The 23729-nt window shown below is 40.2% G+C and overlaps 4 protein-coding genes across 4 annotated transcripts in view; 3 read left to right on the forward strand and 1 right to left on the reverse strand.

The window, feature by feature from the left end:
• Positions 1 to 23729, forward strand: part of LOC134678400 (ecdysone-induced protein 74EF) — a 263550-nt gene that overhangs the window by 215665 nt on the left and 24156 nt on the right. The window lies entirely within an intron of this gene.
• LOC134678931 (uncharacterized) lies at positions 2 to 1643 on the forward strand. The gene is made up of 2 exons (XM_063537687.1): positions 2 to 325; positions 869 to 1643. Exons 1-2 carry the CDS (start codon positions 51 to 53, stop codon positions 1386 to 1388), a joined length of 795 nt encoding a protein of 264 aa, XP_063393757.1. The 5' UTR covers positions 2 to 50; the 3' UTR covers positions 1389 to 1643.
• LOC134678428 (CDGSH iron-sulfur domain-containing protein 3, mitochondrial) lies at positions 2648 to 5560 on the reverse strand. Its single transcript, XM_063537003.1, has 3 exons — positions 5364 to 5560; positions 5066 to 5292; positions 2648 to 4755 (listed from the first exon to the last, which is right to left on the reverse strand). Exons 1-3 carry the CDS (start codon positions 5409 to 5411, stop codon positions 4626 to 4628), a joined length of 405 nt encoding a protein of 134 aa, XP_063393073.1. The 5' UTR covers positions 5412 to 5560; the 3' UTR covers positions 2648 to 4625.
• Positions 5829 to 23582, forward strand: LOC134678440 (cell division cycle 7-related protein kinase-like). Its single transcript, XM_063537017.1, is given in 12 exon segments — positions 5829 to 6075; positions 9313 to 9457; positions 9726 to 9806; positions 11805 to 11898; positions 12358 to 12500; positions 12810 to 12903; positions 13173 to 13376; positions 15346 to 15548; positions 15551 to 15678; positions 16671 to 16822; positions 17503 to 17657; positions 18200 to 23582. Coding segments are annotated over 11 exon segments (1497 nt in total). The 5' UTR covers positions 5829 to 5969; the 3' UTR covers positions 17650 to 17657; positions 18200 to 23582.

Below are 23729 nucleotides of genomic sequence, written 5' to 3' on the forward strand. Positions count from 1 at the left end.
CTAAGAAAACAGACACAGAGATTAACAAGGGGCATGTAGATTTAGCCGAGATGTTGCTAATCCGACGGAGTCAACATGCTGCATTTCCGGAAGAAATAAAGCTTCTGGAAACTGGGCGGCCACTCCTGAAGAAATCTCCGCTATACAAAATCGCTGTACAACTTGACAAAAACGGAATCATCGTACTAAATGCTAGAATCGATAAAAACACGCACATGCCTGTTTTACATGCGAAAGAAGATTTCGTCAAGTTGTTAATACAGCATTTTCATGCACTCTACAATCACGGCAACCACGCGACCGTCATCAACGAGTTGAAACAAAGGTACTACATTATCGGGCTGCGCGGTAGCATTCGCTACATAACGAATAAATGCCAATGGTGCAGAACCTATAGGGGAACGCCAATCAAAGTTCCCATAGGTGACTTGCCGCCAGAAAGGCTAAAAGCGAATCAGCCGCCGTTTACCGCTGCAGCCGTAGACCTGTTTGGCCCCATGCACATAACTATAGGCCGCCGCCGCGAGAAAAGGTGGGGTGTACTATACACATGCCTCACGACTCGCGCTGTACATCTGGAGCTTGCCGCCTCACTTTCGGCATCCTCCATGATACTGTCGCTACGCCGAATGATAGCGCGACGCGGCACGCCTACAGTTCTCTATTCCGACAACGCCACCAACTTCTGCGGCGCGGAAAGAGAACTGGCAGAGGCCAAAAACACGCTGCCCGACAGTCTCAAGCCCTTCTTGACCGAGCGAGCCATAAAATGGAAAAAAATTCCACCCGGCAACCCCTCCGCTGGCGGTGCCTGGGAACGGCTCGTGGGCAGCGTTAAAACGGCATTAAAAGTAGTACTGTAAGAAAGAGCACCCCACGAAGAAGTTCTACATACTTTACTGCTAGAATCAGAGCACATAGTCAATTCCAGACCGCTGACACCAGTGAATTCAGATTTAGACATCGAAGCCTTGACGCCGAACCACTTTCTTATCGGTCGATCAAGTGCTATGTCGCCACTGGGTGTCTTCACAGACGCAACTATGTCGCTCTCCTCGTGGAGAACAGCGCAAACGCTAGCCGACCAATTTTGGAGGCGCTGGCAGCGGGAATACCGACCCAGCCTCCTCCCCAGGCCCGGTGCTCATCAAAACGTGAAGAGACTGCATGAAGGTGACGTAGTCATCATTGCGGATAGCTCCATGCCACGAGGAACGTGGCCCAGAGGCGTAATCGCCCAGCTATTTCCTGGCCCAGGTGGTCATGTGAGAGTGGCCATTGTTCGCACACGCGCAGGTGACGTCCGCCGCCCAGTTTCTAGACTCATCCCCATTTACTCCGCGCATGAAGACGGTGTTAACACACGTGGGGGAGACTGTCGTAAATAGCTATTAGGGTCATGCATGTGTTAGATTAGTCTTTACGTTTAGGTTGCTATTTTTACTTTTGTATATCATGTTTTACTTTGTGCTCGTATATTATGTTCAATGAATTGCGTGGAATGTTTTATATCTAGTTATAAGTCTAGGATTCATGCTCCTTTCATACGTGCTTAATATTGTATCTATTTATAAGTCTAGGATTCGTGCTCCTTTCATACGTGCTTATAATTAACGAGATTGGCAGAAATAAATAAAACTCACTCTGCATATAATATCCACTAGTTCAGAGATACATATCGCCCGGCCATTCCTATATAAACCCGAGCCATTTGTAGCATATTCAGAGAACTCAGAGAGCTTAACTCTATCACTTGCCTGAACACTCTCCAGTAATTAAAATCAGACATATGTGTTTTTATTTCACACAACACATATACCGGTAAATGGAGGTATACCTAGCGGACTTCGAGACAGCACAGCGGCCAGCGCGTTCCAGCGGCGAGTTTCTACGCTTCACCCAACGAACCCCTTCACTAAAAGTTACAGTCTACACTCCACAGATATGATTCATAATTGATACATATTTGCTGTGACTTATTTTTCAATAAGTAGACACGTCAAGTTTCTTTACCTTTTTTCTAATGCTAATAATAACGAACTATAGTTAACACCAAGTTATTACCACTGGTAACACCTGAGAATGTGTTATAACCCGTTTCTTAAAGTCAAAAGAAGGGGCATTAGCTATCAGTGGCGGAGCGTCCATAGAACTCGATTCCCATCGGCATGTCGTCGATATTTGCCCCCCCCCCCTTAAAATCATGCTTCCATTGACCCCGTTTCCTCCTACGTCATGCCATCATCTGATGTCCAGAACCCCCCCCCCCCCCCCAATTTGAAATGACGTAATTTATGAATAGCCCCTTGGGCCATTTTCTATAAACTTATGAAGAAAAGCCAGTTAGCTATGGTATGGTTTAGTTATGGGTGGTGTATGGATACTTTGGAGGAGGCCTATACCCGAAAGGGGTCCTTAATATAGTAAAATAAACAAGAACATCATAATTAAATACTATTTAAGGAAAAATAAAGGCTTAAATAAATAAAATAATGGATACTTACATCAAATTATGTAAAAATATTTTCCATAATGTCAAAAGCCGGAGAGGAAAATGGGGACCGTTTGTACGGCAAAGCGGTTGTCCCCTTTCCTCTTGCATGTCGTTGCCTTCTGATACATGTTGTATGCAAATCAAACCAATCAGTGATCAAATAGATTTATTGACTATAACTTTATATTAATAATCTAACTACATATCTACAACAGAAGCAGGGATGCTTAAACAGCTAAATGACAATGAGTTGATGGTATACCGGGTGTGGCCTGTAATATGAGCAAAAAATTAAACTGTAGGCCGTATTCTGCATGCTGACCAACACTTGTTCAGCAAATTTTAAAAATAACTTGTGGTTTGATTTTTAATACACTTTAAAGTTTATTCTAAGACGCAATGTATTGCGAATTTTGTTATGTTTAAGGCGTGACAAGCAACGTCATTCACAATCATATGGCGTGGCGATGGCGTCCATTGAAAATAATATTTATTTTGTATGAAAAATAGGGAGTCTAAATACTTCATATTTTATTAAAGTTGTTGAACAAAAGTGTCACCGTTTGAGGAGTATAATCTATGTTTTAATTATTTGCTCGTGTTACAGGCCACACCCGGTATAAAGATAAAGTATGAGAAAAAAATTACACAATATTCCTTCTTACTATTTTTCAGTCTAAAAACTCCAAGTAATCTGATACATTGGTTTAAATTTGGTGTTTTGTTCATAGTGAGTTCTAGAATGGTCTGAATGATGATGTCCAATTTATTTATTTTATCATTGATTAGTCACCATAGGATATATGGGAGCGGCAGAGGTGCTCATAAATATCATGGCTTTCATGCTTTGACAAGATCCGTGTTCAGATATTTGTGAACACCTTGGCCGCTCCCATATATCTGACGGCGACTGTTCATTGTTCAATCCTCTATAATAAGTGAAATGAAATTGTTTCTGTAAGGCTTGCCTTTCAACCTTCTCTTGGTTACAACACCCTTGTTAAGAAAACATTTCACAACCTCCCTTTGTATGGAAAACGTTTTCCCAACGCCTACCTTCTTTTGTTTGTAACCTGTATTGTTTTTAGGGTTCCGTACCCAAAGGGTAAAACGGGACCCTATTACTAAGACTTCGCTGTCCGTCCGTCCGTCCGTCCGTCCGTCCGTCTGTCACCAGGCTGTATCTCACGAACCGTGATAGCTAGACAGTTGAAATTTTCACAGATGATGTATTTCTGTTGCCGCTATAACAACAAATACTAAAAACAGAATAAAATAAAGATTTAAATGGGGCTCCCATACAACAAACGTGATTTTTGACCAAAGTTAAGCAACGTCGGGAGTGGTCAGTACTTGGATGGGTGACCGGTTTATTTTTTGCTTTTTTTTTGTTTTTTTTTTTGCATTATGGTACGGAACCCTTCGTGCGCGAGTCCGACTCGCACTTGTTTATTTTTATTTATTTAGTCCTTACAAGCTGTGTCACTCAAACAGTCCCAGTTTGTTGTGTAACTCAATGCCAATTTCAGGAAGCTCTGGCTTTCCAATCAAGCGTGATTTAGTTAAGTACAGATGTAGTGCATAGTTGTCTTCCTTCCTATTTTCTCGGGAACATGCGTATTTGTTGTATAATAAAGTTATTAGTACTTCTACTTATAGAGGTTTTACTACCTTTGAGGGGGTTGCACAGGTTGAAAAATACTGGCTCACTGTGACCTCAGTGACATTATAATAGTTGTACCAATAAGTTAACTGCATAGCATTTGCAAAGACAAAGTGTGGTGATGTCATTACTCATTATTTATATCAAATTTCTATGAAAATATGACATTAATAATGACTTTTCCTCACTTTGTTCTGTTCAAGTTGATGCAATGTTAGCGTGGATAGACTATATAAAGACAAAGTGATTCTTGTATACTTAGTAAAAATTACTTATCAATTTTACCCCAATGCGTCATTCTTAATGTCTGATACTGACTAACTATATTCTGTCAAACAACTTTGTTAGTACAAAAAAGCGCAAAATTCATATTATCTATGGAACAATTACCCTTTGCTCCTACATTTTTAATTTAGCAGATTTTATTACTGACGAAAATGGTTTGACAGACTAATGAACTGTCTCCATCTAAACTTTAATGTGTGCCTCCTGTACTTCTTTGGACTTGTGGGTGCCGTCACAGAACGGCCGGTTCTTGGTCTGCTTGCAGTTGCATAGCCAGTAGTCTTTCGTCTTCTCAACTGTGAACCTTATTGGTCTGGAATAGAGAATGTTTATGAAAACAAATCCAACAGGTAAATTGTTTGTTGTTTTGCAGTGGAGTGGTAGTAATACTGTGTAATTATGATTAATTTGAATAGTAAAATAAAAAGTAATTTGTTATTTTGCCAGCTCAGACTGTGTGACATAAATATACACTCTGCGAAGTAGAACTATTAAATAAACCAGGATAATTCCATTGATCTGTAATATAGGGCTAGCTAGTTGGACAACCCTCGGCACTGAGGAGAATGAGGTAAGCGTCCTTACCTCAAGGACGAGTTTGACATACACCATAGCATTAATACCTTTGTGTGATCTTCAGGTACACGTCCTTGTGGGTGCCGTCGCACAGCGGCTGCGACTTGGAGCGCCCGCAGAGGCACCAGTGGTACGTCTTGCCTTCCTGCAGCGTAACCTTAAACGGCTTCCTATCGTAAACAATGCCATTACTCTTCTGCGCCGAAGCAGAGTACACCTCGGTCATTGGGTTCTTAGGGATCTCAGGCTTGGGTGCCTTTGTGACATAGTAAGCCTAAAATTAACATTAAATTAGATAATGGAAAGCCAAAATATAACCTATTTATCTACCCCATTCGGACTCACTTTGCAGGTTTGCGTGTACAACCTTAGAGGAAGTTTTCTGAAAATCATTCTGTACAGTATTAGATATTAAATTAGGGTACCAATAACATTCACAAGCTACTTTCGCCAAATCTACAGATCTACGACCTAGTTTTTCGACTTTAACCGAGTTGTTTTTTTATGAATGACCCAATTTATAGGTTATATTGGCCGTTTGACAGAAAACTCCACGAAAATTCGGAAGATTGACAGCGAAATTTTTCGTTTCACGCATCTTACGATCTTTTCAAAAATACTTCTGATAAATATTTATTTATTAAAAAATCTATTATTGCTATTCTCTAGTTGTAGAATCATGTTTTGACCCTTAAACTTGTAGTTACAGACTCTAATTCTATGTTTTACTTTGTTTTACGTAAAACAAACGTCAACTCAAGCAAAGTACAAGTCAAAAGTAGAGAGAGAAATAGTAGAAAGCCTGAAAGCCATCGCGGCGTAGCCATCGCCGTCGCGACGGCGATTAATGAATTTTAATTTATTTATTTTAAGTTTATGCCTTTAATTTTACATGAACCTTAGCTTTTATTTCTAACTGCCTACGTAATAAGTTAGAGCCGTTACCGTATTATGTCTAGAATTAGGGGAATCGAAGCCAAAGTGAAAAAAGAAATTTTGCATTCAGCCAAAAATAAAAATGGACCAGACACAGCCTGCGAAAAGGATGACGTGGAGAGTAAGCAATTTTTGTGTTTTCTAGAAGTTAAAGAACGCCGCGACCTAGATTCGATGCATCTAAAATTCATCGGAATACGTTAATGTAAATTTTTGTTGTTTGAGGTTATGTGGGTTTTTGTTTTTGTGTTGGTTCCGAGTTGTGTTGCTTCGCGGCGTCGAATGTTTATGTGTGGTCGGTTACGAGGCGATAGGCAGGCGCGTGAGGACTGGACGACAGTGGTTTATATGAATACCGTGTGGGTAGATGTGATTTTGTTTCGCTTTGATGTACTCCTGTTGTGAGCGTGCTCCGCTGAGCGTACGGTCCTCTGAGCGTCCGCAGCGGCCGCCTCCAATGTCGCGCACAGTATCGGGCCCGCCGAAACCTTACCAGCCCAGTAACTATAACATTTACCTTAATATTCTTGTATGACTGATGTTCTAACCTCATAAAGCTATGCCATTTGTTCCTAGATATGCATGATACATATATTTGTTGCTACATTTCTTAGCAAAAACTCAGACAGACTAAAAAATCTATTTCTTGTGTTCTAAATTTTGCAAGCAATTAATATCTATGAGTAAAAATAATAGGAGTGCCTCGTTTTTGCTAGCTAGTTATATTCATGGGAGTAGTGTTATTAATTTAAGTATACTTGCAAAGCGACAGTTTATTATTGGCAGAAGTTACAGATCACACTGTTTACAGATCTGTGCCAGTTATAACAAGTTTTTTTAAATCTATATTAATCTAATTACTACTGAATTTGGCTTCAGATGTTTTGAAAAGCGAGCATCACAAAATTTTTAGACCAATTGACTCACTTAGGGCCACTTGCACCATTCACTATACCGGGGTTAAACATGTGAGTGGATCTTTAACCTTTTTAGGGTTCCGTACCCAAAGGGTAAAACGGGACCCTATTACTAAGACTTCGCTGTCTGTCCGTCCGTCCGTCTGTCACCAGGCTGTATCTCACGAACCGTGATAGCTAGACAGTTGAAATTTTCACAGATGATGTATTTCTGTTGCCGCTATAACAACAAATACTAAAAACAGAATAAAATAAACATTTAAATGGGGCTCCCATACAACAAACGTGATTTTTGACCAAAGTTAAGCAACGTCGGGAGGGGTCAGTACTTGGATGGGTGACCGTTTTCTTTTTGCTTTTTTTTGTTTTTTTTTTTTGCATTATGGTACGGAACCCTTCGTGCGCGAGTCCGACTCGCACTTGCCCGGTTTTTCCTTGTATACTGTGAATCAATCAGCTGCTAATTGCTGCTTTCTGCCGGGTGTTCCACCAATGGTATATTGGCAAAGCAAGATTTTTTTACATCCCCAGATAAATAAGACATTTAGATCTCTAAATGTCTGATTACTGACTGATTTCAGGCATTTTATTGTCTGTTCTTGAATCAGAAATTTTGTTAGGATTTCTTTTACAGATCGTAAGGTAAGTTGAAGTTTGAATTGTTTAACAATTTTATAATCATACCCTTTGGGTTTGGGTGGCGAAATGATTTAGTGTATTTATAACTTAGTTTGATATAAACCATAAAACCTGGGTATGTTTATAAGTAAGTAGCCTTGGACAGACAGCACTGGAAGAGCCCTATGCCGACAGGCACCCGACACTAAGAGACATTCTACATATTATATTATAATATAAAAAACATATTTATATCAATAACTAAATACCTATCTAAATTTGTATCTACAAGGGTCCATTATAATGAATAAAGGCTTATTTCATTGATTTAATTTGATTGAATGTTCATAACATTCCAAATGAAAACATCCATATAAAAGTACCCGTTTTGAATGGTCTTTAGTGTAGTGGAATAGTGTAGTTTACGGCAATAGCAACATGTGCAATAAACATGAGTGCTTGGCGAGAGTGCATGAATTTAACATATATTCCCTCCCATATCATAAGAAATACAATTGGTTCAGGGAGCCTAATAGTCAATATGACAATCGTATACTACTTCCATAGAGCGTAGGTCCACATAGAGCGAGATTACGCGCGAGCCATTTCCTTACGGACAAAACGGCCACTGTAGACGTGCCTCGCGCGCGCAGCCTCGACTGAGCCGTTTTGTGCGCGAGGCGTTTACTATCAACGATTGTCATAAATGTAATTGATACTGTTGGAAAGAGAAGGATTCATTTGAGGGTTATCCCTACCCTACAGCGTACTCGAATGTTCAATATAATTATTCAATGTTGCTGCGGAAATTTTGCATTATAACATTATGTAATTCTTGTAAAGGGACTGTGCATCTTGTTGCTTAAATCGGAAACATAAACTTGTCATTTATACTTTGCGCCGATAAACAAGGGGCTTGTGCTGCCCCCTACAGTTCATGCACGCTCCCTATTTTTCTTTGCCGTGGAAGGTACTCGGCACGAACTAAGAGTTACCTATTACAAGCTTTTATTTAGTTTCACCTGACCGTTGTCTGTCTGTCTGTCTGTAATCAAATCTTGCAAGTTAAATTTGATCCACTTCCCGGTTTCCGATTGAGCTGAAATTTTGCATGCATGTATAAATCGGTTGGCAATGCAATATTATGGTACCATCGAGCTGATCTGATGATGGAGACAGGAGGTGGCCATAGGAACTCTGTGATGAAACAACGCAACCTAATTGTGTTAGGGGTTTTTAGAATTGTCTCGATGAGTATTAGTTGTCTGTCGTAAGAAAAGTACAGTCAGCGTTAAAAGCTGGTACCAAAAATGGAAATTTTGCCAAAAACTTTTTATTGTAGAAGAGTTGTAAAGTATTTAACAACTTTATAATATACTCATTCTTCGATTCTGATTTGCCAAATTGTCATTTCTTCAAATGGTTTTTTTATAACCCTAGAAAATATTCTACACTTTTATAAATGGGCATCTTGTAGGAGTCTTAAACTAGTTAGTCAAATTAGATTTGAGATTCTTCTGAAAAACCGATGGTATTTGAAAAATGAAACGCGTTCTGCCAAATGAAAATTGGGAAAATGAAACATTACACAAGGAATAAACTGTTGGGATAGGTGACCATTCCACTACTATCTACTACATCTACTGAGATGGGTCCACACAGAACTAGCTGCCTCGCGAGGAAATTACCGCACGAAGCAGCTCGGTCTGTGTAGACATGCCTCGACCGCATTGCCTCGGGCGGCTGGTTCTGAGTGGACCTGCCCAATCAATAACTCTTTTGTATCAATTTCTCAGGCGCTCATCCTTAAAGTTTATCCACAGAAGACCAGGTGAAGGAGCTGCTGGGGAAGATCCCGGTGCTGGCCAAGACCTTCGACATCCACCGCAAGATCGGCGAGGGCACGTTCAGCTCCGTCTACCTCGGCTCCATGAGGCAGGACGCGAGCGCGGCCGACGGAGACAAGAGGTTGGTCTGGTTTACACATACGTTGGCTAAAATACCTAAGTATTGATGGGTTTATGTCCGCCAACAGAATTTAGAGCCTACCGCCAACATCGAAAATCGACCTCGCTATCGCTCGAATGTGCGATGGCGATTGAGATGATTTTCGATTTTCGGATGTGGGATTGTTGGCAGTATGCCCTCAGATCACTAAACTGCCTCGGGAGGTATCTTCCCTTTATTACTGGCAGCGTGATTGTTGTGCACAACATAAAGATTGTTTATTTTTTAGATGGTTCGCCGTGAAACATTTAGTGCCGACCACGCACCCCACAAGAGTGGCGCACGAGTTGCGCTGTCTAAGGGACATCGGGTAAGTCCATTCAGTTTTTAACCGACGTAACGGATAAATTCCGTGATAAATCTATCCTGTACTTTCTAGGGGCTCCATCTATCTACATACCAACTTCCAACTTTCATCAGAATCAGTTTAACCTCATAGTGTAGTAAATAAAGGTAGTGGACCCCGCAGTAATTCCGCAGCCAGAAAAAGCTTTACAGTATGATAAAGTATCAATAAATGAAAAGTATTGTATAAATTTCCAAAGAATAATAATAATAGTCCCGATAGTCGTTTCAGTGAACGGTTTAATAGCGAAGAGTCTCGACCAACATCTCGAGAGACTCTCGCTAGGTGGTTGGATCAAGGGACAGATGCAGAAGGCGGTGATCTTGGACACGGCGCGGATAGTACGTCGGTTCCTCTCTCTGCAGCCCTGACCACCGGTAGCTTGGGCCTTGCCCCGCTGCTGGCGGCACCCTAGGTTAGGTTTTTTATAATGTGTTTATATGTATTTTTATTGTTTTGTACGTGTTTTTATGTTTTACTTTTATATTCATATTATAAAAATACCTAACCTAAGACGATAAATAATAATAGTATTTAAGTAAATACCTAAAGTCTTAAATCGTTAATATCTTTTTACGGAAAATTTCTCCGTTTAAACTTTCTTCTCCGGACATGTTCATGTAACGTATTGCAACAATATATGAAATATAAAAAAAAAATCCCCGCAGAAATACCAATATTAACAAAATATAATTTTTTAGCGTGGCTTGGACCGGAAAATTGCTCAGTCTAATTTTTTCACTGGAATGCCATTTTATTGCCGATTTATACATACAAATTGAAAATCTAAAAAATTTACCATGTAACTATACTTTTTTTCAGAAATTGCCTTTTTACTCGCTGTGGAAAATTTCTCTATCCATTTTATTTATTGAATTAAGTTCACAGTTTTCTTTCCATTCAACTATAAAAACATCCAAAAAAATAACGAGCGTATTCAAAACTAAACATATCGGGAGCAGTGTATAGGGAGCGGGGTGTACAAGGGATGACAGTTCTTTTGGATATTTTGGATTTAAGTATATACGTGACTACTTAGTATATATTTAAAAAGAAATCAGGCTGAGAAATTTTCCACTCTCAGTTTTTTATAGTTCTAAAATACATAAACTTGGGTATGCATTTTTTTTGGATTTTCTTACCCACTACGCCAAATTATATTCTAAGATCATATAAGAAGGAAAAAATGGCAGAGCAATTTTCCGATGAAAATGAGCGCCAAAAAAGGAATTATCGAAAAAAAATATTCTCATGTTTGACAAAAGTTTTAGATTTTTTTCTAGTATCTGATACTGATACAAATAACTTATTTGGTAAAATAATTTTGGACAGAGGAATTACTCGGTTCAATATATAAACAGATTTGTATTTTTACGTATAAATACCTAACTTAGGAGTGGTTTTTTTTTTGGATATTTATATGTTAGTTTCGGCTCATACTATACAATAACCAAGCAAAATTTCATCGACTGAGAAATTAATGCATGGGTCTCCATACAACAACTTGCTTCGTTTACTACACTACTCAGCGGTTTAAGAGTGAAGAGTTAACCGACAAAGTTACATCCATTAATGATATAACTTGGGAAGTACTCTAGGTATTTTTAGGAGACGCATGAAAGAAAAATACATTGTGCGCCAATACCAAGTGAATGGGAGAAAGGTTTTAATAAATAAAAATCCCTTCGTCTGAGACATAAATATAGCTAAAAATGTTCAAAAATACCTTAGTTATCACCTCATTATAGGTATAATACATTGTAAACAGATGTAACCATGTGTAAACACTCTGTGGCTCGCGAGGATTTTGCCGTGCGAAGCAGCTAGGTCGGCGGGGACATGTCTCGCCCGAGGCAATATGCGTCCGTGACACGTCTACGCAGACCGAGCTGCTTTGCGCGGCAATTTCCTCGCGAGGCGACTCGTTACCCGTGGACCCGCCTATTCGAGTGACTGTTTCAGCGGCAAGAACCACGTGATCGGAGTGGAGCTGTGCCTTCGCAACCTGGACCACGTCGTCTTCATCATGCCATACATACCGCACCAGAAGTTCTCCGTGAGTACTAGAATCACTTATGGTCTACTTCATACGAACATAGTCCCCATTTTGCTCCCTGAATATTGACATTATAGAGATACTATTACAAAATTTTATGTACGAGCTTTCGTTTGACTTTTTTTCGATAAAAGATTATTATAAGAATTAGGAGCGAAAAACTAATTCCATACTTTAGATTTAGAGGAACAGGGTTGGTTGAGTAAAAGACACCGTTGACTGGTAGACTTAGACTAATTTATTCCATCATACCTAAGCGTTTTATACATCATGTTATCTTGACATCACATCTCTCATCTGCTGCAATACAGACATTATCTTAACTGTTCAGCGCGTGCTCCAACTTATACTAAGTTATCGACACGCGCTGATTATATTTTGCTGTCCGCCATACATACAAATTTTTAAAAGCTCGTTTAAAGGTTTAAATATATTAATAATAAGTATTTGTTGTAACAGGAATACGTTGGCGACATGGACGCGAATGAGCTGCGGCAATACATGCGCGCACTCTTAACCGCACTACGCCACGTGCACACGTTCGGCGTCATACACCGGGATGTGAAGCCGAGCAACTTCTTGTACGACCGCGAGCGGCGGCGGTGAGTGTCACTGCGTATTGTTTTACACGCGCGCACTCTTACCCGCACGACAATACGTCCCGTCATACGCCGGGGCGTGGAGCCGAGCAACTTCCTGTACGACCGCGAGCGGCGGCGGTAAGTTTCGCAGTGTGTTCTATACACGCGTACTCTTACCATATATAAAGATAGACCCCTATTTAAAGTCGTCTACTTTTTAATTCAGTCCCTATGACTTACTTGCGCAGTGACATGGTAAGCGCGATCTATCTCGGACGTGGCGCCATCTCTCGACAGTTCCCTGTACTACAACATGTTTATGTGTTGCAGCTACGCGCTGGTGGACTTTGGGCTGGCGCAGCACACGGCGGCTCCCGCGCAGCCGCCCCCCGCGCACCAGCCCCTCAAACGGACACGGGACGACGTCAGTATATTAAACAGGCTTTTATACAACTTGTTACTATTGCTTTGGTTTCATTGTATTGTCAATTATTGTTACAAATAATAGTTATTTACGATACAAGTGTGAATTACCTATTCGCACGTGTATCGTACAACGTTTTACAGTACATATGGCCCTATAAATTATCGACGTAGTTACGTAATGTGCTTATTATAGCACAGGGTATCGTAATGGAGTACCAGATGCACTGTAAATGTAAGCCAGCCGGTTAACTCTAACATTGCTTGCAGGACTCCCTCCTCCCGGGCGCCAAGCGCATGGCGCTCGACCTGTGCGTGCGGCGCGCGGCGCGCTCGCCCGCGCCTGCGCCCGCGCCCGCGCCCGCCCCGCGCGGCTGCGCGTGCGCCGGCGCGGGCGGCGTGTGCGGCGAGTGCGCCGTGTGGGCGCCGCCGCGAGCCAACCGCGCCGGCACGCAGGGCTTCCGCCCGCCTGAGGTACTATACGGCCATGTATTTTTTTCTAGAAGTAGCCGAAAACACCTTGCCTGATTTGTGCACAACCCCTCAAGAGGACGAAACTAATACGATAGAACAAAAGACATCAACGATTTTGTTTTCAATTTACGTTGTACAGTGCCAGCCACTTGAATAGCCTCACTCACCAAAATTAATATTTCTCATAGTAATATAAAAAGGAGATAAACATTAAATATGAAATAAAACAAGAAGCCTTGTAATAGTAAATAAAATATTTATTGTTATCTAATCAAAGTTTTAAGAAATAACGTCAAACGAATAATTGGCCCTTCCACTTGAATAGCCTCACATGCTAAAGGATACTTTTTAGTTATTAAAACTCTTTCGTTTAATATTTTGTATACCTTCCATTAGACCTTATTAATTCGAAAATATGATTAGGTAGTGATTCATATAAAGAATCTGTGTAATTAACGTCCACAGAATCCCAAAAAGTGTAAATAGCTTGAATCAGTTCTTCTTTATTACTAAACTGTCTTCCGTTGTAATAAACTTGCCGAGACAGCCAACCCCAGGCATTCTCCATGATGTTCAGATCAGGAGACAAGGATGGCCAATCTAGAACTTCAATCTGGTTTTCATCAAACGACCTTGTAACTATGGCTGACGTGTGTATGGGAGCATTATCATGCTGAAAAAACTTTTTTTTTCTACTTATTACTTTTCTGATCTTACTTTTTGTTTCTTTTAATAAATTTAAATACTTTTCAGCATTTAGTCTTCCATCTACCATAATTAAATCAACAGTACCATAGTAAGAAATTGCTCCCCAAACCATCACCGATCCGAGAGTTGAGTGATGACGTGATAGTACTTTCGGATCTTTCCTTAGGTCATGAAAATAATATTTAAATCCATCTGGACCATCTAGATTAAACTTTTTCTCATCACTAAAAATCACATTTCGCCACTCGGTTTTCCAGCACATGTACTTTTTGGCAAAAGACAGTCGATCCGCCACATGTTGTTCGCGCAAAGGAGGTTTACTCATGATATTTTTCGTTTTGAGGTGGGATGATGTTCTAATAATTCGTCGAACTGTAGAGAGAGATACTCTAGTATTTATTTCACTATCTATCTGCCTGGCGGTCTTGGTGGAATTTGAAGCAGAGCGTAAAATAAGTCGACGTTCACGATCCATAGTGGCAAATTTTGTGCGTCCTTTATACTGGTGGCCGTAATTTTCCTTATTTTTAACATAATTATTAATAACTTTAGGGCTGCGACCTATTTTTTTAGCTATCTCACGATGGGATAATTTATGAGCTAAATAAAAATTAATTTTTCAATTTCTAAACTTGTAAGTTTTTGCCACGTCCTATAGTCCCAAAAACATTGTGTTTATCGCGTTACTGCAGGTACTTAATAGAATGCCTTCTGTATTATCTAATCATAATAAAATCAATTTGAAAGCGAAACATAAATGCACGGTTTGGACGATTATGTTACACTGAGGCTATTCATGTGGACGACCCGTATTAGCTCTTGCGTCCACGACGTTTCGCGCGCAGACAAGTTCGGACTTGTGAATGTGTCGTTCGATAAACGTCAGGGCGTACAATTCAAATTTAAGATATATTGATAAAAATTATCACGTATAATTATAATACTCACAATATATAGGTGAGGCTATTTAAGTGGTTGGCACTGTATATGTAGAAGAAAAGTATTATTTTAGTTGACTCGTAGAAAAAGTACTATATACAATAGTGACATAATCAAGCATTGCAATCTCATACTCACCTAGGCTAAACAAAATACTTACTTTACTGAAAAACTACTATATCACGTTTCTATAAAATGAAAATGTATTTGTTTCGTTCGATTTCAAAACAAAATTAATTCAATCATGTTCTCTATCCCTAGCTCTATTAATTTCAAATTTAATTACAACGGACCAGGAACTTAAGCCATATAATCCTTGCAGGTATTCTTCAAGTACCCCCACCAAAGCACGGCGGTGGACATGTGGGCTGCGGGCGTCATACTGGCCAGCGTGCTGTCCGGCAGATACCCGTTCTTCCGCGCCACCGACGATCTGACCGCCTTGGCCGAGATCACCGAGCTGCTGGGCACCGAGGCGCTACAGCGCACCGCACAGGCGCTAGGTAACTACACTATACACCATATGTAGTCATACTGGCCAGCGTGCTGTCCGGCAGATACCCGGTCTTCCGCGCCACCGACGACCTGACCGCCTTGGCCGAGATCACCGAGCTGCTGGGCACCGAGGCGCTACAGCGGACCGCACAGGCGCTAGGTAATTACACTATTACACCACATGTATGATACTACTAGTAATATTAGTATAATATACAGATGTAGTGCAAATTGTTTTCCATCGTATTTTCTCGGAAACGTTCGTATTTGTCATGTTACTTCAGTCAACGTCAGTACTTTTTGTACCGAGACTGACTGTAATAGACACTAGACACGTTCGTGCGTTTCCGTGATAATACGATGGAAAGTAATTATGCACTAGTTGATAAGGTTGTTGCGGAAGAGTACGTTGGGGTTCCTGGGACCTCGCTGTATAGTGGTGAGGCGGCAACCGAGGGGTTTTAGTGGGTAAACCAGGGGTAATAGACCTGTATGGGAATCCTACATAACCACCCAGGCACGTCCCCGCGCCTGTATGCATTCCTCCTCTATAAAAAAGGCTACTTAGGCTCTAGTCATTGGTCTGAAAACGCTTTTTTCTCAAAAATGGACGGCAAAGTCGACTTTGCCGTCTAAAAAATAGGTCGCGAAGCGCGTAGTTTATGGTCAGGTCAAAATTAAAAAGTTAAAAACATTGCAGTCTCGATTTTAAGACTGCAATGTTGCATACAAATTCCATTATTTGTCGAGTTCCAAACTTTTTAAAAGTTGATATGACCATATCAAATGAAGGCACAGGCCCATTAAACAGCCAAACAGATGATTAATACCGCGACTATTTAGCTGTCTCAAATAGGTTGGCGTATTTTCGGCAGAAAAATACACTTCTATTTTTTTATTAAAAAAATAAAAAGGCGGCAAGGGCTTTTTTCTGTGAAAATATATAGGTAAGAACGTTGCTTTTGTAAAATATTTCTATGATATTTATATTTCTAGCACCATTTTTGAGAAAAGCACTATATATGACTCGGCTGGAAGGCTACTTGCTGGCTTCGGATTCAATTAAACGGACTCCCAAGGTCGTCCGTTTAAAACGAATCCTCAGCCTGCAAGTAGCTACTTCCGAGCCTCGACAATAATGTACTATTCCAGGGTGCCGGCTGGTGACGTCGACGCGCCGCCACGGGCTGTGTCTGCGCAAGCTGTCCGCGCACCTGCGCGGCGCGCCGCCCGAGCGGGACGCGCCCGCCTGCGCCAAGTGCGACCTGCGGCGCGCGCGCTGCGTCTGCCGGGACGACACGCCGGTAACATACTCTAATATGTTGTGTGTGTAGACCTTTATGTACAGGGTGTTACTGACCATCGGGCTTTAAATCCAGGGATCGATTCTACTCGCTAAACTGAGCTACTTTTATTATGGCACCAACCCCGAAATCCCGAAAAAAAAAATTACGTTTTCATACATTTCGTCTGGTCAGATGTCGATGTTTTCTATGGAAAAGCCAAAAAAAAATCCCCGATTTTAGGGTTGGTCCCATAGTAAAAGTAGCTCAGTTTAGCGAGTAAAATCAAGCCCTGGAATTAAAGCCCTATGGTCAGACACATACTGTATAATGTCATAAAAGAATCGGTATAATAACGTTATATAGGTTTAGTTAGAAATTTCAATCAAATCGTATCACTATTCATTCATTTACCGAAAGCGAAGGTCTTCGAAGGAAAACGCTTTTCATATGTCCGAATGTTCTCCTCCACCCTCTACGGGTCGCAATGCTCAACCGATTCTCGTGAAATTTTGTGAGCAGATTCTATGATTAAACGTTTTTTTGTCGATTCAGTTTTTGGAAATTTATCAAAATGGAGGAGCCGTAATTTTTTTCAGTTTTAAGCTTGCTCGCGAAGTCTGCAGCTCTCAACTACTATAATTATAATTATAGTAGCTGAGACTATAATAATAGTCTGTGACCTTGATGTTGGTGAGCAGGCGCACACGCACGACCCCTCGCGCTCGGTGTGCGGGTTCCCCGACGCGGTGTTCGCGCTGGCGGCGCGCCTGCTGGAGCCCGACCCGCGCGCGCGCATCACCGCCGCCGACGCGCTGCGGCACCCCTTCCTCGCGCAGCCCCTATAGCCTGTCTGGTCAGTACTACCAACTGAAGTAAAGACAGCTCCCTGTACATATTAAGCAAGGACGCTAAGGATGAATTTTCGTACATTGATCCGCCTGTCCCTATCTCTATCGCACGCAAATAATTATATTGATGTCCCGCTTGCACAGTGTCATTGACCGCCGACATTATGTGATTATGCGAGTGTATGAATTTCTGTGTGCTTAGCGTCGGACTTTACAGCACCTACAGTCTTTACACGACCTAGCCTCAGTATTAAACCGTCTTCACACTGTCCGATCCGAAACCGGATGTCGAATCATCCTTGGACAAAAGTAGATGCCAGGAAGTGCCTTATGCCATAGGGCATGTGGCAATCAAGCCCTTTCTTTTTGAAAAACACTGAATAAATAAATAAAAGACACTTGTTAAATTTATACTTCTTCGTGGTCAGATCGGACAGTGTGAAAACGCTCTTAAGTCTTGTTGAAAACCTTTATACATTTTATCAATTGATTCATTCCGAAATATACCTTAACGCATTACAATAAGACTCACTATTGCTTGTTACAGATACGCCGGCAAAACACGGCCGCCCGACAAGGATGTCTATAGTAAAATAATGTAAAGGTTAAACATATTAGTTAATTAGGCACTTGTCCCACCAAGAGCGAGTAAGCGATTAACTATCGGCGATTTTCTCGCCCAAGAAACGAACAAAAGATTAGGATTCTGTACTAGTAAAAGAGACACATATATTAATAGTTCATCGCTGGCTGTTCACACTGCCGGCGAGAACACTCGCTCTACTAGTTTGTCGCCGCGATAAGATAAAACTAGCTCAGCGTTACTCGCTCGGCGATGCTCACTTCGTAGTTAGAACTCAAGCTGCGAGACCAATCAGTCTCTGCGTGTTCGGCTGCGCTGCACCGCCCGAGCGAGTGACGCGAGTAATAGCCCGCCGCACTCGAACACTCGCCTATAGCCGAGCGACAAAACTATTGGAGCTAGCACTCGCTTCTCGCCGCTCGCCCACTCGTTTCTAGTTTATCGTTCTACTCGCTTATCGCTCATCGTCGGCGGTGGGACAAGTGCCTTAATATTAATTGAGTTCCTCTAAACTATAAGCTTTTCACCCTTTTTCGGGCTAGTACAACTTATCGACCACATAAGCGCCAATAGAATTTCAACTTTATTAGTCCGATTTAAGGTTCAAATTAAATTCAAATTAATAATTACAGGAATTAATTGGAATTTTTTTTTATACCTTGTTGACTAGTTCGGCCTGGAAAAGGGTTAAGTGACAAGGTGTAGTTTTGCCACTATACACGTGTTATATTTATGTATATTTAACGTGTATACTGGTGACGTTTTCACATTGTGCGCTACACTAAAGTTTACCAGTCAGGTGCTTTTTACCCGGTACTGTATTTAACATCCCACCCATGATGCCGGCGGTCAAAGGCACTGTGCGAACGGTACAGCGATATATTTTTGCGCGTGGGATAGAGATAGGAACAGGCGGGTTAATGTACGAAATTCATCGTACTTAGCGTCCTTATTTTAGAACGTAATACATTTCGTCTGTTCCACTATCGTACAGTAAACTGAAGGGATAACTGACCCCCATGCAAACAAGTTTCTATGCAAGGGGGGTCAGAGATCTCGGCAGCTTACTACAAAATAAGTAAGGTGTAAAAAGCTTTTTAGTCTAGCCAATTATGTGGGGGGTTCTAGCGACAGTGGGAACATGGACCTCATTAAGTCCACATTGTAAGGTCTAGTCCCTAAGAAAAAGACGTGACCGACAAATAAGGCGATACACACACTGCCGTGGTTAGCTGAGCGACCAAAATCGTCCCGCGCTGACGCGTCCTCACTGTGTTACGAACGTGTTTATGACAATTATATATACGAGTACATAAGTAAGTACAATTTGTTAAAAGCCCTTTTTGTATGATACAGATGTAGTTTTTGTCATGCTAGTCCAAAGTCAGTACTTTTTGTATCGGGACTGACTGAAATAGCGAGACACGTTCGTACGTTGCCGTGAAAAAACGATGTAAAATAATTATGCACATCTGTAGTTAAAGTATTTGTTCGCATAGATGTTACATATTAAAGGTATTTGATTCGTTAAGAATTTTGATTTTTCTTGAAAATTCAATAGCAATAGTTGTCAGAGCATTTTTAGAAAAAAAGTGTATCATTTGTTTTATTTTTTCGTAAAACCACCAATTTTGGGTTATTTCTACTTGGAATGACGAGGACTATCGATTAAAAAAAGAAATACTGAGGATATTTTATTTAGTCCTCGTGATTTAGAGTCGAAATAACCCAAGAGTTGCTAGTATTTCGGAATAAAAAAGATATGAGACATATTTTTACTGAATCGTAATTATTTTAATCCTTTATAAAAACTGTACACAATATGTAAGAGAGGATTAAGCTTAACTTTTTTTTAAACTTGTTTACTATGATACTCTGACGCTCCGCTTGCCTAAGCAGACTGCGGTGTCAGTATGTGTACAGCCTCACATATAGTGTTATTGTATATTCATTAAAAATATGGCTGTTTGTTCTAGTAGGTTATATAATTATTTATTTTCAAAAATAACAAGATTATGTATGTCTATAGGTGTCTTTACATATATTTAATAACAGTACATATTCAGTAATTCTCTCAAAATAGTAAAATCAACCTTTTCTTGGCTAAAAGTAGGCCTTTGTACCTACATAAAAAATGCTAAAGTTGAAAAAAAAATCATTTCGAAATTTAGCATTTTGGTAAATATGGTAATTAAACAATGACTATTAAATCTTTTAGGAAATGTACTGTATCTGATTATTAAGACAATATGTTATGTTTTATGTTCCACGAGTGAGGCCTCATTTAGACGGTGCGAGAATTCGCATGCGAGTTTCATTACAATGCGGTCTTTGATCGATCGTTTAAATTGGACGTAATTTTTGTTATATTGCGGATTGTTAATCCGCAATATAACAAAAAATTGAATTCGAGTTCGCGCGCCGTCTAAATCAGCCCTAAAGGTACTTTATGCCGGTCGGCGCGTACGCTGTTATTAACGACGCTCAAATACTAATGCGGTTCTGGGCGACGTAAACACTAAACGCCTTAAGGTACCTTTACCCATGGAACGTCACATATTAACACGACCAAAATAACAGAACGCTTGATATGCGTACACTGTAGGTAGTATTTAGATTTAGTTCACAATGTGTCGTTCTCATGTAAAAGGACCTTTTGCGGCAGGCTTTGAAGAATTTAAAAATAATAACCGGATAAGTGCAAGTCGGACTTGCCCACCAAAAGTTCCGTACAAATTCAACTTTTTCTTTAAATTTATAGTTTTCAGATTTTTCCCTTCTTCTAGAATCTAGTTTAAGATGGTATTATAGTCAAATTCCATAGTTCCAAGTCAACGGGAAGTACCCTCTAAATTTTCACTCCCTTGAGTGTCGAAATATACGTCTTTTGCGGCATAAACGGCCGTATCTTTTATTTGCGTTAACTTAGAACTTTGTTTTTTCACAGCTTCAAGGGACCTTAGTATATGGTTTTAATTTCAACCCGATACCTCCACGCCTTCCCGTGATAAAGGGTCTTGATAAACAGGCGGATGGTAGGACAGTAAAATTATCCTATAACCCTAACCAAACCCTAAAAAAACCGCCTAAGCGTGACGGTCCATTTTCCATGAGAATTTCACATGATTACTATAAGTACCTAGCATTTTAGTTGTATTTGTTGATTCGTTTTAATTTTAACCATGATTTAACGCATTCACTGCCAAGAACCCGTTTGGTTGGTTCATTTTGTGTTGGAAAACGGGCGCTTGGCATTGAAAGTGTTAACGTAGATCTCATGCGGTGTCACCCGCGCTAGTTGACAGTGTTTTTGACACCTGCCGATGTTCAAATCCATTTTGAACTAGGTTTGAAATCCCTTAAGGTTCTTAATTATTCAAAACACCTCAAGTTATACCGATTCAATCGAATATTTTTAACTAAAGCTTGAAATCCGAATGATCGGTAAGATATCTTCGTTTCATTTATTCATAAGAAGATTTATTCATAAACATTATTGGTAGGTACATTCAATGTCAAATTTATTCATAACGTAAACAATGTAAGAGCGATTATCAGTCGCTATAATAGTTGAGCTAAACTCATGTTATTTTTCGAGCTACGACCCTAATATATTATCCCTTGGGCCGCCGATGGCGTCATCCGACACGGCTACAGCCCAATATCAACCTTCGTGCATTACGATAAGGTTCACGATGACGCGCTGCGCACGATAGTTTTGTTATGTAATGTGATGGAACAGAAATACAGCGGTAAATTTGCCATAAATATTTATGGATAATGGATATGTAGCCCTACCGGAAAACACCGTTATAGTTTTTGCCATCACGTGAAGTCACACTCCTAGTGTTAGCGATATTGTATACCTTTCGAGCAATTATTGTAAGTATCTACATTTATATTTCGGGGATCTCGGAAAAGGCTCTAACGATTTCGATGAAATTTGCTCTATGGGGGTTTTCGGGGACGAAAAACCGATCTAGCTAGCTTGGTCTTATCTACGGGAAAACGCGCATTTTTGAGTTTTCAATGTTTCCCAGATATTATTCTGATAACAGTGATGACCAACAGCAACCCAGTCCCTTTAAAAATGAACACAAGTTCAGAAAATATATTGAGAGGTACGAGTATATTGGTACTAGTTGAATCGATTTTCTGTCGGTAAACGGGTCAGTCGGGACAATTCGAACGTACACTGATAACTGAATGACATCTAACTGATGTCATTATTATTAAGCAACAACCAAAATAAGTTAGTTCTGAGAGTAAACGTACAAAAAGTTGAATAGTAATTAAATACTTTTATTATATGATATACTATGTCGTCAAAACATGTTGGACATGAAATTTTGAAATATGAATTAACAGGACTAAAATGATTAGTTATTTTTAAGTGTTTTGAATGAAATAAGGGCACAATCAATCCTGTATAGCATGATTAGCATGCTTCGATGGAAGAGACCAAGAATGTAAACAAATTTGTTCTCTATTTAAACACCCTCCCTTCAAATGAACAATGGGTTATGATTTATTTTTTCAACACACTTGCTCGTAATGTGGATCTTATTGAACCCCTTTTAGGCTCATAATCCTAGAAATTACTTAAACCCGCGTGATTTTTTCATGATTTTAAATTAAAACTGTATAACGTTGTACGAAACACGAGTGCTTTGGTCAATCCACATTTACAGCAGAATATTCAGGTAAAACTTATTTAAGCATATAATTGAATAATGAATCGAATGAAAATAGATAGAATGGTAAGATAACGCTTGATCTTTACGAGTAAAGTTCATGTATATACTCGTAACATTAGACATTTGTTTACGTTATTGGTCATTTCTACGTACCTACATGACGCGGTCATTAAAATAATTGTGACATTCCATGACTAGAGGTACCTATGGCGCCTCAATCAATACTAATGCGGTACTACGCGACGTAAGCGCCGATCGCCTTAAGGTACCTTTCGTCGTGGACCGGCACAATTTTTGTGTAAATATACGTAAGTCTCTTTCCAATGTTCGACACTCCAATGAAGTTTCCAACTAACAGTGCAGTGTCGACCACTGGTACTATTTTATCCTGGTCACGTTGCGAACCAGACTTCCTAAACTTGTAAGATCAATGATATAATCCTGTGATTCTAAATAATAAAGGGAAGGAGACGCGGCCGAACGATAGAAAGAGCACGTTGCATATTATTTTTAAGTCCTCATTTAAGCTCTCTTTCTATTGTATAGCCGAGTCTCTTTCGACAGACCTGAGTGAGGTGCCTTATGTTGTGTTCAGCTGAACTGTTGTTGTTACCGTTTTGTAACTGATTAAAGGAAAGTTTTGATTTCAATGTGCAGTTTTATTTTGAAGCAAGCAAAAAAACTATTATAAATTCGTTTTTTCCGGGGCCCGTTTCTCGAACGGTATCAGTGGTATAATACTAAGTGCCACTTGCACCATCCCACTAACTCGGGGTTAACCCGTTAACCCAATGTCA

Source organism: Cydia fagiglandana, chromosome Z (assembly GCF_963556715.1).
Source record: "Cydia fagiglandana chromosome Z, ilCydFagi1.1, whole genome shotgun sequence".
NCBI classification, from domain to species: Eukaryota; Metazoa; Arthropoda; class Insecta; order Lepidoptera; family Tortricidae; genus Cydia; species Cydia fagiglandana.

Coding starts and splice junctions, on each gene's coding strand:
- LOC134678428 (XM_063537003.1), bottom strand. CDS start 5,411: ATGATTTTCAGAAAACTTCCTCTAAGGTTGTACACGCAAACCTGCAAA. Junction 5,293..5,363: donor TGTACACGCAAACCTGCAAA/GTGAGTCCGAAT, acceptor TGTTAATTTTAG/GCTTACTATGTCACAAAGGC. Junction 4,756..5,065: donor TACCTGAAGATCACACAAAG/GTATTAATGCTA, acceptor TCTCTATTCCAG/ACCAATAAGGTTCACAGTTG.
- LOC134678931 (XM_063537687.1), top strand. CDS start 51: ATGTTGCTAATCCGACGGAGTCAACATGCTGCATTTCCGGAAGAAATA. Junction 326..868: donor ATCAACGAGTTGAAACAAAG/GTACTACATTAT, acceptor ACTGTAAGAAAG/AGCACCCCACGAAGAAGTTC.